Source organism: Tachyglossus aculeatus, chromosome 17 (genome assembly GCF_015852505.1).
Source record: "Tachyglossus aculeatus isolate mTacAcu1 chromosome 17, mTacAcu1.pri, whole genome shotgun sequence".
Lineage (NCBI taxonomy): Eukaryota > Metazoa > Chordata > Mammalia > Monotremata > Tachyglossidae > Tachyglossus > Tachyglossus aculeatus.
In genome coordinates, this window is record NC_052082.1 from 55,600,974 (window position 1) to 55,618,171 (window position 17,198).

General features: G+C 64.7%; 2 protein-coding genes across 4 annotated transcripts in view; one reads left to right on the forward strand and one right to left on the reverse strand.

Annotated features, from left to right (window-relative positions):
* The first annotated feature begins 358 nt into the window (after window positions 1–358).
* On the forward strand, window positions 359–2,188 carry FZD9 (frizzled class receptor 9). Its single transcript, XM_038759528.1, has one exon. The coding sequence runs from the start codon at window positions 359–361 to the stop codon at window positions 2,114–2,116; it is 1,758 nt and encodes a 585-aa protein (XP_038615456.1). The 3' UTR covers window positions 2,117–2,188.
* Window positions 2,189–7,892: 5,704 nt separating this feature from the next.
* Window positions 7,893–17,198, reverse strand: part of BAZ1B (bromodomain adjacent to zinc finger domain 1B) — a 42,218-nt gene continuing 32,912 nt past the window's right edge. For all 3 annotated transcript variants that reach the window (XM_038759182.1, XM_038759183.1, XM_038759184.1), the window contains 7 exons: window positions 16,674–16,859; window positions 12,661–12,808; window positions 11,699–11,846; window positions 10,663–10,790; window positions 9,184–9,329; window positions 8,353–8,456; window positions 7,893–8,253 (listed from right to left, as the gene is read on the reverse strand). In XM_038759182.1, coding sequence (XP_038615110.1) covers window positions 7,896–8,253; window positions 8,353–8,456; window positions 9,184–9,329; window positions 10,663–10,790; window positions 11,699–11,846; window positions 12,661–12,808; window positions 16,674–16,859 — 1,218 coding nt within the window. In that variant the 3' untranslated portion in view covers window positions 7,893–7,895. The remainder of the gene's footprint in view (window positions 8,254–8,352; window positions 8,457–9,183; window positions 9,330–10,662; window positions 10,791–11,698; window positions 11,847–12,660; window positions 12,809–16,673; window positions 16,860–17,198) is intronic.

The following is a 17,198-nucleotide window of genomic DNA, read 5'->3' on the forward strand; positions in this document are numbered from 1 at the left end:
GATGGGGACCCACTGGGCCCGGAGCAGGTGTGCCCCGCAGGAGCGTGCGGAGCCTTTAAGGCGCGCGAGGGGGGCGTCTCCTTGTGCCCCCCGCCCCGGGGGCGTCTCCCCCGGACCCGGCCCCGCCCCCCGGGGGTGTAGCGGCCGCCCGGGGAGGCGGCTCCCGCTCGGGGTGAGGGCGGCTGCGGCTGCGGCTCGGCGGCCGTGCCCGTGCCCGGTCCCGGTGCCTCTGTCGGCCCCCGGACCCCCGTGTCCCAGGACCCCCGGCCCCCAGGACCCCCGGCCCCCCGGGGCGGGAGGCCCCCTCCCCCCCTGCCCCCCCCGATGCCCGGCTCGGGGCGGGCGTGAGGGCCCGGGGATGGCATCGCTGCGGGCCGCGCTGCTGTGCCAGCTGCTGGCGGCGGGGGGGCCGCTGGAGATGGGCCCCGAGGAGGCGGAGCGCGGCCGGGGCTGGGCGCGGTGCCAGCCCGTGGAGATCCCCATGTGCCGGGGCATCGGCTACAACCTGACCCGCATGCCCAACCTGCTGGGCCACGAGAGCCAGCGCGAGGCGGCCATCAAGCTGCACGAGTTCGCGCCGCTGGTGGAGTACGGCTGCCACGCGCACCTGCGCTTCTTCCTCTGCTCGCTCTACGCGCCCATGTGCACCGACCAGGTGTCGGCCAGCATCCCCGCCTGCCGGCCCATGTGCGAGCAGGCCCGCCGGGCCTGCGCCCCCATCATGGAGGGCTTCAGCTTCGGCTGGCCCGACGCGCTCGACTGCGCCCGGCTGCCCACCCACAACGACCCGCAGGCCCTGTGCATGGAGGCCCCCGAGAACGCCACGGGCGCCGAGCCCCACCGCGGCCAGGGCATGCTGCCCGTGGCGCCCGGGCCCCGGCCCCCGGCCCCGGCCCCGGCCCCGGCCCCGGCGCCGGCCCGCTGCGAGAACCCGGACAAGTTCCGCTACGTGGAGAAGAGCCGCTCCTGCGCCCCGCGCTGCGGCGCCGGCGTGGACGTCTACTGGGCCCGCAGGGACAAGGACTTCGCCCTGGTCTGGATGGCCCTGTGGTCGGCCCTCTGCTTCTGCTCCACGGCCTTCACCGTGCTCACCTTCCTCCTGGACCCGCGTCGCTTCCGGTACCCCGAGCGCCCCATCATCTTCCTGTCCATGTGCTACAACGTCTACTCGCTGGCCTTCCTCATCCGGGCGGGCGCCGGCGCCCAGAGCGTGGCCTGCGACCGGGAGGCGGGCGAGCCCTACGTCATCCAGGAGGGCCTGGAGAGCACGGGCTGCACCCTGGTCTTCCTGCTGCTCTACTACTTCGGCATGGCCAGCTCCCTGTGGTGGGTCGTGCTCACCCTCACCTGGTTCCTGGCGGCCGGCAAGAAGTGGGGCCACGAGGCCATCGAGGCCCACGGCAGCTACTTCCACCTGGCCGCCTGGGGCCTGCCGGCCCTCAAGACCGTCGTCGTCCTCACCCTGCGCAAGGTGGCCGGCGACGAGCTGACCGGCCTCTGCTACGTGGGCGGCATGGGCGACGCCGCCGCCCTGACGGGCTTCGTGCTCGTCCCGCTGGCCTGCTACCTGGTGCTGGGCACGTCCTTCCTGCTGACCGGCTTCGCCGCGCTCTTCCACATCCGCAAGGTCATGAAGACGGGCGGCACCAACACGGAGAAGCTGGAGAAGCTCATGGTGAAGATCGGCGTCTTCTCCATCCTCTACACGGTGCCCGCCACCTGCGTCATCGTCTGCTACTTCTACGAGCGCCTCAACCTGGACCGCTGGCGGCAGCGGGCCGCCCAGCAGCCCTGCGGCCCCGCCGGCCCCGGCCCCGGGGGGCGGCGGGACTGCGGCCTGCCGGGCTCCGTGCCCACCGTGGCCGTCTTCATGCTGAAGATCTTCATGTCCCTCGTGGTGGGCATCACCAGCGGCGTCTGGGTCTGGAGCTCCAAGACCTTCCAGACGTGGCAGGGCCTGTGCCACCGGAAGCTGGGGGCCCGGGCGCGGGCCAAGGCCTGCGGGGGGCCCGGGGCCGCCTGCGGCCGCGGGGCCCGCTGCTACTACAAGGCCCCGGCCGTGGTGCTGCGCCTGGCCAAGACCGACCCGGGCCCGCAGAGCCCGACCCGCGTCTAGGGCCGCCCTCCCCGTCGCCCCCCTCCCCCGGCGGGCAGCCCGGAGCCGGACCGGCCGGCCTGACTTTATTTAACCGTGTAATTTATTGTGGAGTCGCTCCGGGACCGAATAAAGGCCCCCCCCGTGTGGCACGACCGCCCGACTGTGCCTTGGGGGAAGGGGCGGGGGGCTGGCCCCGGCCCCCGGTCCCCGGGCGGCGGCAGCGGGGTTGTGGGGGGGGAGAGGCCGGTCGGGGGCAGCTGCCCGGCGGCGGCCGCGGGGAGGAGAAGAGGGGAAGGGGTCAGGCCAAGCTCAGTGGGAGCCCCGTCCCCCATCCCACCGGTCCGGCCCGCCGTCGCCCGCCCACGGCCGGACCTCGGGCTCCGACAGCCCTCGACCGGTGTCCGTCCTTGCCTCCCTCAGAGCTGGGCAGGGGCCGGGATCACCGCCCCTCCGGGCCCCGGCAGGCCTCTTCCTCCTGCCCAGCGCCAGCCTTGCCCTCCTGGAGCCGGCCGGCCTCTCCGTCCGCCGGTCCCTGGGAGCCTGCCAACTCCTCCCTTCCCTGGGCCAGCTCTGCCCTCCCGCAGCCGGCCGGCCTCTCTGGCCCAGGGGCCTTCCCGGGGGCCGGCCGGCCTCTCCCTCCCCTGTGCCAGGTTTGCTTTCTGGTAGCCTGCCAGCCTCTCCTTCCCCTGGGCCAGTTTTGCTCCCTGGTAGCCTGCCAGCCTCTCCCTCGCCCCTGTGCCGGCCCTGCCCTCCGGGAGCCGGCCACCCTCTCCCGCACCGGTGCCAGCCCTGCCCTCTGGGAGCCTGCCACCCTCTCCCGCCCCGTGCCGGCCCTGCCCTGTGGGAGCGGGCCAGCCTCCCCCCGCCCCAGCCCTCCGGGGGCCGTCCGGCCTCTCCCTCCCTGCCCGCTGGGAGCCTGCCCGTCTCTCCCTCCCACGGTGCCAGCTCTGCCCGCCGGCAGCTGAGTGTTTCTTTGGGTCCCGGTAATGCAAACTGCTGTCTCTGCTCCCCTGCCTCCCTATGCCCCTCACCTCCCCCTCTCAGCCCTCTGTTGCGGGCAGAAGGCGAGGGCGGGGGAGGCATTTGACCTGGGCCAGAGCTGAGGAGGTTGTGGCACGTGTATCCAGGGGAGCGGAGGGGCGGGGGGTAGGCAGGAGGGCAGCTCGCTGGCTGGGATTGTGTATGTTTGTGTGTGCGCTCCTGGGATACTCAGGGATGTGCGTCGGCTGACTGGGGTTGCCTTTGTACGTAGCTGGAGTGAGCGAAGGATGTGTTGTAGGAACAGTATTTATTCGTTCATTCGATCGTGTTTATTGAGCACTTACTGTGTGCAGAGCACTGTACTACGTGCTTGGGAAGTACAAGGCGGCAATATATCGAGTTGGTCCCTACCCAACGAGCACCGGCGTCTCCTGGGTGCAGAGCGCTGCCTGGATGAGAATTAGACACGGTCTCTGGCCCCCGGGGTGCTCCCGGGCCGATGGCCATCCTAAAGCCCGGGCCTGGAGGGTCTCCGGGGTGACTCCGAGCCCCAACATCCGCTCCGCAGCCATTGTGCCGGGTCTCCATGGGCCCAGGGTGGAGAGAGGCAGGGGTCGCCCCCAGAGGACCACCTCTCTCCCTTAGCGTCTGGCCCCCGGCCCCGGCAGGAGAGCAGAGGCCTCCTAACTTGCTTCCTGGTCCCGGAGAGTGTCGCTCTGTTTTGGCCGGCTCTGCCGCTGACTCCTCTGTCCACCTCTACTGCCCCCCATTCCAGATGGACTGTGAGCCTGTTGTTGGGTAGGGACCGTCTCTATATAATAATAATGATGATGATGGCATTTGGTAAGCGCTTACTATGTGTAAAGCACTGTTCTAAGCGCTGGGGGGGATACAAGGTGATCAGGTTGTCCCACGTGGGACTCACAGTCTTAATCCCCATTTTACAGCTGAGGTAACTGAGGCACAGAGAAGTGAAGCAACATGCCCAAAGTCACGCAGCTGACGAGCGGCAGAGCGGGGATTAGAAACCGTGACCTCTGATTCCCAAGCCCAGGCTCTTTCCACTGAGCCACGCTGCTTCTCTCTATGTGGCCAACTTGTACTTCCCAAGCGCTTAGTACAGTGCTCTGCACACGGTAAGCGCTCAATAAATACGACTGAATGAATGAGGCAAGTGGGGGGAGCCCGAATGAGCCCATCCCAGTGGACAGATGCTGGCCGGCCGGCCCGATCCCTGGCACCGTGTGCCCGGGCGCCTCAAATCCACACTCCGAGTGGGACCGGACTCTGGGCCGCCCACCTTGCCCCGGGTTCCTGGCTGACTCCCCAAATCCATCTTTGTTCTGGGGGGGTTGGGGCTTGGGGAGGGGGCCTCCGGGAGCCCCAAAGCCACATCAGGACTTGGGTTGGGGTTGGCGATGCCCCAGGCTCTGACCTCAGACCACTCCCGGAGAGCTGGGGCTCGGGGCCTTAGGGGAAGGGGCCGGTGGGGAGTGAAGGCCCTGGACCCCAAAGTCAGTATTTGCTCTGGGAAAACCGTGCGGTTTGAGGTGGGGAGAGCGGCAGGCCTGGCCCTGCCGGGCCCTGAGCGGTTGGGGTCGGGGCTTGCTGACCCGTTGAAGCTGAGGGAGGCAGGGCGGAGGGGCTGGCCATGCAGGGCCATGCAGGACGGGGTGGTCTTGGGGTTGGAGGGTCCCACCTGCCCACGGAGGGGCACACCCCGTTGCTCTAAACGCCGGGCTGCGGACCCGGGTCCCCAGGAAAGAGCATGTACGGGGACCATGTACGTGGAGATCTGGGCGGTCCCAGTGAGAGGGACAGTGCCTGCCCATCTACTACAGAGGATGGGGTGGACCGAGAGGTCCCGCTTCTCTCCCCTCCTCTCCCATTTCAAGGCCTTTCTCCTCCCCAGAGAGATCCCCAGGAGCTGTCCCCAGGAGCTGCTGCGGCCTAAGGCGCTGGGACACTGGGGAGGGGAGGGAGCGGGCTCTCACCTCTTTATCAGGGGCGATAGGGACAGGAGAGGGCTGACGCTCAGCAGATAGGACTGGCAAGGGACAACTGGCACCCCCAGCCTGCATCTAGAGCCCGGGCTTGGGAGTCAGAGGTCGTGGCTTCTAATCCCGGCTCCGCCACTTATCGGCCGTGTGACTTTGGGCAAGCCACTTCACTTCTCTGGGCTTCAGTGACCTCGGCTGTAAAATGGGGATGAAGACTGGGAGCCCCACGTGGGGCGACCTGATTACCTCAGCGCTTAGAACAGTGCTTGGCACATAGTAAGCGCTTAACCAATATCATCATCATTATTATTATTATCTGCTGGGGGTGGGGAATGCTCCCAAGTTCCCTCCTCCCTGCAAATCACTCCACCCTCTTTGAGGAACAAACTCCCCATTATTCTCCCCCGGCACCCATGGACCTGTCCCCCCGGGGACTCGTCCAATTCTCACATGCCACACGGGGTCCTCCCCCCAGCTCTCCCTGGGCTGCCTGGGGATCGCCGGCATCTCCGTCCTACAGCCGTGGGAATCTTGTCGCTTACTGACGGGAGAAAATGTCAAGACCAGGCCCTAAGGCAGGGACTTCTAGACTGTGAGCCCACTGTTGAGTAGGGACCGCCTCTATATGTTGCCAACTTGGACTTCCCGAGTGCTTAGAACAGTGCTGTGCACACAGTAAGCGCTCAATAAATACGATTGATTGATTGATTGAAGGGGGCACCTGCCTGGGAAACAGGGTGCAGGCCGGGAGACGTCAGGGGATGTGCGCAGTGCAAGCCGGGGCGACCCAGTGCAGCGTAGGGTGGGGAGGGGGCGCAGAGCAGGCTGACGGGGGGCCTGGGGCAGGACACGGTGCGTGTTGGGGAGGGGTCTCGGAGGCGGGAAGGTGGGCGGCCCGATCACCTGGTCCCCGAGTTCTCGTTGGCCGGTCGGTCCGATGACAAGACCCCCCTCGTGTCACGCGATCCTGCTCCGGGTGACCTTTTCCGAGGCCGGTTCGCCAGCAGCCCCTGGAGAAAGAAAGGTTACACGCTTCCCCGGCTCCAAGTCAGAGCCCGGCCAGGTTAGGGGGCCCATCCTCCCTCCCCCCAAAACCCGCGGAGACGGCCCGCTACTGCGGCCCAGAGGAAACTTTGTTCCTGTAGGGTGGTTAGAGGCTTTATTCTGACAGTGGTGGGGGACCCAGGCTTGGGACCAACACCCCAGGGAGCTGGCACCCGTGTCCACCCTCCAACCCCTAAGGCTGCACGGAGGCCACCCCAAGACTCCTTCGGGTTCAGCCCACCCAATTCAAGGGCCACTGCAGGGGGATGAGGGGGATGGAAACACCCCACCTGACCCTCCTAGTCACCTAATACAGTGCTGTGCACATAGTACGTGCCCACTAAATACGATTGATTGGTTGGGTAAACCTGCAAGGGTCTGACGCTAACCCATCCTTAGAGACAGACAGAGAGACCGGCCCACGGCTTGTGGTTTAATAGTAAAGTTTTTATTCTCAAATCCTAGGAGTTACATCACCATGGCGGGGTTGGGGTGGGTGTTCTGACTTAAATAGGTACAGAAGAGCTAGGGGTGGCTTACACGTCTTCCAAATCCCACGTCGATACAAAAGAGAGTTAAACCCTGTTGGGTGTGGGGCTTTTTTGTTGGGTTTTTTTTTTGTTTTTTTATCAAAATCGGCCATAAAAGGGGGATGAGGGCTACAAAGGTTTTCGCTAAATACAACACTAGTGCTAAGGACTCACGTGAGGGGGGTCGGGGGCCTAGGCCTCTCTCCTCCCCGCTGGCGGCTGGCCGGTCGTGTCTCTCTCGGGTCATCGGGCCGGGCCCCGGCAAGGGGGGAAGAGGAGGAGGAGGAGACCGACAGGAGAGAGCGACGGTGCCCTGATTTCCTTTCACGGGCTCAAACCCAGCTGCCCCAGCTGGAGGAGGGCGAGGGGAGGGCGGTAAAGCAAACACACGTTTTCATATAAACTGTACTGTACATGTGCCAAAGCAAGACGACGGAATTATCTTACAAGGTGTTCTTTATACAACGTCACTGCTGAAACAAGCAACTTTTAATAACTAGAAAAATCAATTTAAAAAAAAAAAAAAAAAGAGAGAGATGCAGGTAAATTCTTCCTGCTTTGCTCCTCTGCCCCCAGAGCGTGTCTGTGGTGGGCGGGCGGAGGGGCCGGGCCGGTTTCGGGAGCAGAAGGCCCCGGTCTGCCTTGGGGAGAAGTGCCACCGTCAGGGTCAGAGGGGAAGATCTCCAGGTGGGGCGGTTTGGGAGGGGAGAGAGGAGGGGAGAGGAGGGCCAACCCCTCTCGTGATGCTGGTGAAGACGATCTGGGCGGGGGGCGGTTGTGCCCGGCCACGACCGGACCCTTTCAAGTCACTCTGCGGCCTTTCCCTCCCTCCCGGGCCGGAGGCTGCCAGCTTCCTGGCAGGGATCCGGAGTCGCTACTGCCGGGGGTGGGAAGCAGGGTCCTGGAGGCAGAGTTTGGGCGGGGGTGGGGGTGGGCCCTGACTGGGCAGGGCCCCCGCTTGCAACTTAGCCATCGCTATGGACAGCAAGGCCAATCTGGCCCCAGAATTCCCTAAGAGCTTTATGCGTGTGTGTGTGTGTGTGTGTGTGTGTGTGTGTGTGTAGAAGTGTACATGTGGGTGGGGGGCGGTTGGGCAGGAAGCACAATGCCACCCCTACTGCGGTAGGGCAAGTCGTGGGGTCGGAGGAGGTAGTCCGGGGAGGTGGACCCCCAGCCCCCTCTCCCACCTCTCTGACCACGGCCCGCTCCAGTCCCCCCCACCCCGCCGGGTCCCCCGCCGCCTCATTTCTTGCGCTTCCGCCCCCTGGCATGGGCCACGGGCTCGGGCTCGCTGTCCCCCTCCTCCTGGGCCTGGGGGCCGGCGGGCTTCCTGCGCCTCCTGCGCACGTAGGGGTGTCCGGGCAGGCGCTTGTGCAGCATGGCCACCAGGCACTGTTCCGTCTTGGCCAGGCAGGTGAGCACGTGGCTGCCGTGGCGGTTGTAGCGCTCCGCGTTGGTGAACACCTGCTTCATGTCGGCCAGGAACTCCTGCACCGAGCGGTAGCCGCCGCACGAGCACTTGGTCTGCATGGTCCGGAAGTCCATGGGGTGGCTGATCACGTCCAGGTAGTCCTCGGCCTCCTCCGGGGTCACGGGCTCCCTGCCGGCGGGAGGCGGGGGGAGAACCGATGAGCCCCCGCCACCCCAGACCTAGGGGCCGGGCCCGCCGCTGCCCCGGGCACGGCCCGCCGCTCCTCACCTGAAGGGCCAGCTGAAGCGATACTTGACCAGCTTGCCGAGGATCTCCTCGCACTTCTGCAGCTCCAGGCTCTGGCGCCGGGAGCCCCTCCGGGCCTGCAGCACCTGCCCCGGGGGGGAGAGGAAGGGCGGAGCGGGACGGGTCACCCCCGAGGCGGAAGGATTCGGGGGCGAGGGGAGGGTTCGGACGGAGCTCGGCCCCCAGCCTCCACAAAAATCATCCCCGCTGCCCCAGTGATCGCTGCGGCGAGAGCCGGCCTGCAGCGGGAAAGGCCGTCGGGTCAGGCACAGGCAATCCCCACGGCGGCTGCCGACCCCGGGCTTTGCTGTCCGGGAGACGGGATCGGGATGGGGGTGGGTCCCCAGAGGACCCCGCTGAGGTCCTCTACCTCAGACCCCAATGTGGCTGGCAGCCCTGGGCCCGAGGGACAGCGACCTGCCCCGTCCTGCCTGCCCCACGCAGCTCAACTCCCCCCCACCAGCCCAGCCCCAACCGGCCAGTTGCCACACGGCCCCCCGCGGGGCTGGTGCCGGGGAAAGGTCCAGCAAAGGCCACCCTGGCCAGGGCGCCAACTGCGACGGCCGGGTGTGGGGCCCGGGGCCCGGCATAGCCGGCATTCTGGCAGCGGCTCGGCCCGGCCCCCGGGGACACATGGACGCTATTTTAAACCCGGAACGAGCGGCGGCGGTGGGCCTCCAGCAGATCTGATGGAGGCGGACGACGTGTGAACACGGCCGCTGGGGGAGGAGGCCGGGATGCCCGGCATAACTCCGGCCGCGCAGGCGGCGGGAAGCCCCCGGACCCGGGCGGTGGGGGAGGACGGGGGCTCACCAGCTCATCCACCTCCGCCCCGTCCACCGCGGGGACGTGCTTGCGCAGCCTCCTGGAGGGGTGCAGTTTCTTGCCCGGCCGCCGGCCCGGTCTCCCGGGGTGGGGTAGGGCCCCCTGCTTGCCCCGGCCAGCCTTTCGGGGTCGCACTGAAACAGAAGCGGGGGGCTCAGGCCCGGAGCGGCCGGGAGGAGAACACAGAGCTCGGGGAGAAGACCCCCACCCCAGGCCCCCACAGCCCAATCCCCAGCAATCCCAACCCTCCGGCCGCCCCCACCGGAGGCCGACCGGAGCCGTGAAGGAATTGCCAAGCGGCCCCTCCGAGAGGGAGCCAGTTGTTGACCCCCAGGGAGCGCGAAGCCCCAACACGGGCACCCCGGGGGGTGGGGGTGGGGTCGGATTACCATGTTCTGGGGACAGATGGCATTCGCTTTCAGAGCGGGGCAAATCCCCTAGTTCCCGGAGGGCGGAGAGGGGCCTCCCGGCGGACTTTTCTCCCCTGGCCTGTGCTGAGCGTGCCCGAGCCGCCGCCCCCACAATCTGGGGGTGAGGGTGGGAATGGCTGGGGAGCCCCAAGATTGGCCCTGTATTTAACCACCTAAACCAAGTCTTCCAGAGCCGCGCGGTCTTTCTCCCAGCTGACCTGGAGGAGGGGCGGGGTCGGCAGCCCCCCGCCTCCCTAAGAGCCCCAGTCCGAGGGCGATTGGGATATATGGGGAGGGGCGGGAGCAGAGCCCACTCGGCGGACCAGGTCGGTGCCACAGGGACCGGGGCCGATGGACATCGGGGCTGGTCCCACCCAGGGGTCCGGGGTCCACCTCCTCGGCCTCAGTCCTGACGGCCAGTTCACCAGGAGCAAAACTCCTCCTCACCCGCCTTGCCTGTCGTGACCCTCCGAGGGCACAGCGGGTAGCTAGTTGGCGGCTGAGCAGCCACCGGGCTTCCTGGGATTTGGTCGGGCAGCAGGGAGCCCCCATGCCGGGGCTGGCAGTGCCTATACCAACGTAGTCTTCTGGCTGTGGGCTCCGTCTATTTCCTGGCTTCGTGAGGCGGGGTGGGGGAAGGAGGGTTCCTAACCTCAGCCATCCCCACCCTAACCTCCTCGCGATGCTCCAGGAGGCTCCCCTGAACCTCCCTCGGGAGACACCACCCCAAGATCCGAGCCAGGACGGGCCCGAGCCCCTCTCCTCCCCGCTCACACGGCTCTGGGGAAGGCAGGCCCGAGGGCCCTGTCAGCAGGGAGGCTTCGGTGCCCGCCAGAAACTTGGAAAAGGAGGGGGAGCCCGAAGAGGGAGTACCGGGGGGCTCAATGGTCACAGCTACCCCAAGACGTTCGTTCAAAGATGGGGAGTCGCCAACAGGCGGCCCAAGCAAGACCCTCAAAGCCCGTTCAGGGAGCAGGGTGACAGTGGAAGAGGAAGGAAGAGGTCAACCGGCTGAGGCCCCTGTACCCGCCGACCCGAAGGCTGTCACGACACTTACATTTCAACCCTGCCACCTCGTAGTCCTCCTCCTCTTCTCGCTCGTCTTCCTCTTCTTCCTCCTCCTCCTCCTCCGAATCCCCTTCCTCTTCCCCATCCTCCTCCGCGCCTGAGTCCTCAGCGTAATTCCTAGAGGGGAAGGGAAGGCTAAGAGGAGCCCGGGGTGGCTGCGGCCGGCGACCCGGAGCCCGGGGATGCCGAGTGGCCGGTCCGTGGGGCACACACGCCGGCCTCCCCGGGACCGAAGGGCACGACCCCAGGGCACTTCTGCTGGTGCACACACACCCCGGGGGACAGGGAGGGGACTGTGTGTGAAGGTGACACGGGACGGGACTGAACCCGGGTCGGTCTTCCAGTGACCGATCGTGCAGACTACGATGTCCATTCGGGGGTTGATCCTGCCTTCTCCCACTGAGGGACAGGAGGTGGGGCGTTAGGGGATTTGGGGCCTCAGCCTGCCCCCGCTCAACGGTCCCGCCCCGTGAAGTCCGCTGGCCCGGACTAAAAGGCCAGGGTGTTCACAGCCCTCTGTCGGGAAGATGAGCCGGGTGGGAGAAAGGCAGGCGGTCTCCACCGATGGCGCCGGTCCAAAACCCGAGCGGCTTGCAGGTGACTGACAGCGGCCACATAAAAGCGCCTGGGAGCCTGACCACCCCCCTGCTCCCACCCTCCCAACCTGGACAGGGATACGGGAAGGCAGAAAGGCCGGCCCAGAACTTGGGGAGACCAACACGGCCTTCCCTTGGGGGAGACGGTGGGGCCTGCCTCAGGCCCGCGGGAGGGGAGACCACCCGGGGGACTGAGTGGGGCTCCCAGTGGGGCCCCGGTCAGGGCGTGCGGCCCAGCTCCGGAGAATCTGGTGCGCTATGCTGGCTCTCACCATCCCCTCAGGACCCACGGTCCCAGGACGACGAGGCCCCGTGCCCACCAGCCCGTTCCCGCGTCTCCTCTCTGGAGCGCCGGGCCGGCGGCTATCCCCGCGGCCTGGCCCCGGAGGGCGGGCCCGTCGCGGCGGGAGACGGAGGGAGCCCCCTCACCTGCCCCGGGAGCTGCGGCGGGCGGCGGCGGGCTGGCAGGCTGGGCACTGCCATTCCCCGTCTGGGATCTCATAGAGGGCCGGCCTCAGGCAGAACAGGTGGAAGGCTTTATTACACTCGTCGCACAGGATCAGCTTGTCGTCTTCGCCTGAGGGGAGGGAGATGCGAGAGGTAAGCGCGGGCGGCACGGTCCGAGGGCACAGCCACTCGCCGACCACCGTCGGCCCAGACGAACGAGCCACTGGGACGGTGTCTGGTCCAACTGGTAGTCAGGATGACTGGTAGCTGGGTGCCCAGAGAGCCCTGCAGGTGACACTGGAGCAGCAGCATGGCCTAGTGTATACGGCAAGGGCCCGGGACTCATGACATGAGTTCTCATCCTGGCTCTGCTACTTGTCTGCTGCGTGACCTTGAGCAAGTCGTTCCACTTCTCCGTGCCTCAGCTGCTTCATCGGTAAAAAGGGAATTAAGACTGTGAGCCCCATGTGGGACACGGACGGACGGTGTCCAACCTAATTAGCTTATATTTACCCCAGCCCTTACACCAGTGCCCGACACCTGGTAAGCGCTTAAATACTGTTAAAAACACAAAAGGAAGAAAAAAACCCAAAACAGCTGGGCTCCAGCTCCTCGTCAGACCTGACCCGCCGCTTGCCCAGGGACAGGGAAGGGGAGTGCAGGGGAAAAAGGCTCGGCTCTTTCGTTCCCAGGGCCGAAAGAAGAGGCCGCCACGGTCCCAGTGGGTCTATCCCCCGACCCCACACCTCGGGTCTCGGTTCAGGGGAAAACCTTATTTCTCCCAACTCCTGATTACAGGGCCGCCTTTGAGGTCAGCATCATGACTCTTGTGGGCAGGAGATCCCCCCACAACAAGGCCGGCTCAGGCCTCCCCGCGGCCCCGCCCGCCCCCCCAACCCCCCGGTCTGTCCTCCGGTCCCCAGTGCGGTGACGGCAGTGGCTACCTTTCTTGCGGCAGACTTTGCAGCGGGCGTTCTCGGCGGACATGTCCCACTTGATGCAGGCGTCCAGCATGCCCAGCAGCACGTGCATGCGAGAGAAGGTCTGGGCCTCGCGGATCGCCGCCTTCCACTTCTCCAGGGCCGATGCCACCTGCAGGGACGCCCGGAGGGGCCGGTGGCGTTGGCTGGCGAGCGAGCGGCGACCCCGGGGACGCCTCCCTCGCGGACCCTAGGCCCAGCCCACGCTAACACCCCACCCTCCCCCAGAGTAACTCAGGGGCTGGGAAGGGGAAGTCCCTCGCCCCTGGTAGAGCTGACCACGGGGCCTCGGCCCCGGGCCAGCCGGGGCACCCGACTTGGCTCTGCTCTCTCTCGACTGACCCGCCCAGTGGTGCGGCTGCCATGGGTCCTGACCCCAAACCCCGGCCAGCGGCTTAGAAGGAGCTGCTCCTTGGCGGGGTGGGCGTGCGGCTGGCGAAGGGGAGGGGGTTTCTCCCAATGTCCCTTTTGGCACGGGTGCTCCAACCCTCTGTCCCCGCCTCGGCTCCAAGATGGGGTCCGTGGGGATTGGGACACGGTGGAGAACCCACGCCCATGGCTTCTTAGAGGGTGGGGCTGAGGGGAGGGAAATGTTTTAGGCACGTGGGTAGGGAGGTGGCACCAAGTGGAGCTGCTCGAGGTGGGGTGGGGGGCTCGGACATCTATTTTATTTTGTTAGTATGTTTGGTTTTGTTCTCTGTCTCCCCCTTTTAGACTGTGAGCCCACTGTTGGGAAGGGACTGTCTCTAGATGTTGCCAATTTGTACTTCCCAAGTGCTTAGTACAGTGCTCTGCACATAGTAAGCGCTCAATAAATACGATTGATGATGATGACTGTGGGCTCCCAACATAAGTCTCACCCAAAAAGCGGGCTCTGGGTTTACCTAAACCCCTCCCTCCCTCCTTCCCTCCCATGGCCCGGAGCCGGGATTCCGTCTCTGTCTCGCAGACATCAGCCCAGGCCAGACCTTCATTAGTCAGGAAGGGAAGGGGAGGGGACCATCCCCTCCATCTTACCTCCTCCTTCCCTTCCCCACAGCACCTATATATATGTTTGTACATATTTATTAATCTATTTATTTATTTTACTTGTAAATATCTATTCTACTTATTTGATTTTGTTAGTAGGTTTGGTTTTGTTCTCTGCCTCCCCCTTCTAGACTGTGAGCCCACTGTTGGGTAGGGACTGTCTCTAGATGTTGCCAGCTTGGACTTCCCAAGCGCTCAGTCCAGTGCTCTGCACACAGTAAGCGCTCAATCAATACGATCGATTGATTGGTTGATTGGAGGAGAGAGGAGGGGGTCAGTTTTGGGACAGCCACAGGGAATGGTGAGGACAGACCAGTGGCCTGCACCGCCCTCCCGTGGGCACCCGGGCGACTGCAAGTTCAGTCTGTAAACCCCCAAAGTCGGGCCTTGGCCCTCGGCCTGCCAACGGCTTTCTCTTGCTTTTGGTCGGCTGGGCGACACGCGGCTGGCCGCCTCCCTCTCTGAGCCGAGCCTAACTCCGAGCCAGGCGGTCCCCGTTCCCTCGACGGGAGACTCGGGTGGGCCCAGCCGAGCTCCAAAAAACCCCCAGGGGCAGGGAAGCCTCAGCCGGGACTGCTGGTTTGGGGTGCCCCGTGACCCTTCCCGCTCTTCCCTCACCATACCTCGTTCTCACCTGTCCCACCATCGATCCCCGGGCCTGGAATGCCCCCAATCCCTCTGCCCATCCGCCAAGCTAGCTCTCTTCCTCCCTTCAAGGCCCTACTGAGAGCTCCCCTCCTCCAGGAGGCCTTCCCACACTGAGCCCCTTCCTTCCTCTCCCCCTCGTCCCCCTCTCCATCCCCCCATCTTACCTCTTTCCCTTCCCCACAGCACCTGTATATACGTTTGTACATATTTATTACTCTACTTGTACATATCTATTCTATTTATTTTATTTTGTTAGTATGTTTGGTTTTGTTCTCTGTCTCCCCCTTTTAGACTGTGAGCCCACTGTTGGGTAGGGACTGTCTCTATATGTTGCCAACTTGTACTTCCCAAGCACGTAGTACAGTGCTCTGCACACAGTAAGCACTCAATAAATACGACTGATTGATTGATCTACAGGACAGGGAAGGGCAGAGCCGGGGGAGGTGGTGGGCCCAGCTCGTCGGGCCCCCGTCTTCCTCCACGGAGACGGGAGGAAGCCCAGGACCCACCAGCTCGTCGCCGGGCGGCCGGTCCGGGAGCCAAACGTAACCTGGGATTTTTGCCGACTGGCACATTCCCCTGCCGCCACAGAGTCGCGGGAAGGATGTGGGGGTGGGAGATGCTTGGAAGCCCCCGCCTTGGCCTGGAGAAAGCCCGGGCTCTAACAGCCCACCCGGCCCCTCAGGGAGCAGGCACCCATGGGGGGCGAGACGGGGCCCATAGCAAGCCGGGGCCCGCCGCCATCCGCCCCCGGAGCCCCGCCCAGGGGCCGTTGCCGGCCGTGAAATCGCTTTTCCAAGAAACCGTCCCGTGGTTCCGGCCAACGTGCTGTGGATCTTGGCCTCACGGCTCAACCTGCTAAAAACTCAGAGTTTCCTTCCCGCCCCTAAGGCCTTCGGGAGCTTGGGCCGGGCTGGGGGCTGAGGACTGGACCACACCTGTGGACGGTCCGAGGGGACGGGAGGGGCGCGGGGTGGCCGACCTGAAAACGGGCCGTGATGGGCATTGCGGTACAGCAAAGACCAGTGGACCCAAAGCCAGCTAGGGGCCCTTTGGGGTATTTGCAGGAGAGCAAGATTTGCTCCGTGAGAAGCAGCGTGGCTCAGTGGAAAGAGCCCGGGCTTGGGAGTCAGAGGTCATGGGTTCTAATCGCGGCTCTGCCGCTTGCCAGATGTGTGACTTCGGGCAAATCACTTCTCTGCGCCTCAGTTACCTCATCTGTAAAATGGGGATTAAGACTGCGAGCCCCACGTGGGACAACCTCGATTACCTTGTATCCCCCCACCCCCAGTGCTTAGAACAGTGCTTGATGACACCCTGAGATATTTTGAGAAACCAGAAAAGGAAAATCTTACTAGGGTCATTTGAAATCCGGGGGACGCCCCCAGATCCAGTCCCCCACCCGCTCGACCTCTGCTCTGCTCTCCCACAGCACAGGCAACTTTAGAGGAAAAGGGCCTAGAAAGTACCTAAGCATAAAGGATCAACTGTTTCTGGTCATTCCCTGAACTGAAAAAGGGGATTGCTGAGCTTTCTCCAGTGGGCCCGTTTCCCCTTGCCACCCCATCAGCCACACCTGGAGCAAGTTGAGATGTGCTATACCCCAAGCTCCTTCCCCCTTCCCATCTCCAGCCTTTATGCAGTACCCTCTGGGAGTAGAGTGCAGTGCTGGGCATACTGGGTATAAGGTAGGCTAGATGGTTGGCAGGGGGAAAGGTATATCGGGGGAGGGATGGCAGAAAGGGGAGAGAGGGAGTGAAAGAGGGTGAGACACACACACACACCAAAACAGACAGTACAGTCCTCCAGTCTGCAAGCTCGCTATGGGTAGGGAACCTGTCGGCTAATTCTGCTGTACTGTATTCTCCCAAACGCTTAGCACGGTGCTCTGCACATAGTAAGTGCTCAATAAATACCACTGATTGATTGACTGAGAGTACTGGCGAGGGGTGGGAGGGAGCCTGCCCGGGCCCCACGGATTAAACAGTTTGATGGATTGGGAGGAGCTGGAGGAAGAGGAAGAAAAAAAAAGGTTTAAGGAAGAAAGGGAGGAGGGAGAGAGCAAGCCGAGGTGGTCGGTGGTGGCGATGGCAGAGGCACCAGTGAAAAGGTACAGCCTGTGGAGGTCAGGGTGGAGGGAAGGGGAGAGAAAAGGCCCGGGACCCCGCGGGGCAGGGCGAGGCCATCCCGGCCCAGCTCTTCAGGGGCAGGTGCCCAGACCCCCGCAGGGGTCAATCCCCCAACGCGGCACTCCCGGAGACCTCGGGGGCCGACGGCCATCTCGGGGCCAAGTCCGATACCTTTGCCTCCTCTGCCATCTTCTTCTCCTCGTCCACTTCCTCGGTCTTGGCCACCGAATCCTCCCCTTGGTGTTTCCTCCTCTTCTGTTTGGGGGCCATGAAGCCTTGCAGGAATTTTTTGATGACGCTGGCCTGGAGGGAGATCACACACTCCCCGAAGTCCTTCAGACTCTCCAGAGAGAACACCTGCGGGAGGCCACGTCATGGGCGGGTCAACCTCGACCAGCCCACCGATCGAGCCCTTACGCTGGGCAGGGCGCTGGACGCGGCGCTCGGGAGAGCGGCGTCCCCTCCCAGATCTGACCTGACGGCAGCCCGTCGACCCTGAAGGGTCTCGGCAAGGTCATTTAGAACTTCTTTTCTCTGCCCCCCCACCCCCACAGCCCTCCATCCCTGTGCCTGAATGAACAGAGAGTGCGTGGGACAACGGCTCGGACCGACCGAGCCATGCTAGGGGACAGACACCAGGCGCCCGGCGCCTTAGGGTCCGGCCTCGCCCCACCCGAGTGGGTGCTACGGGGTGGC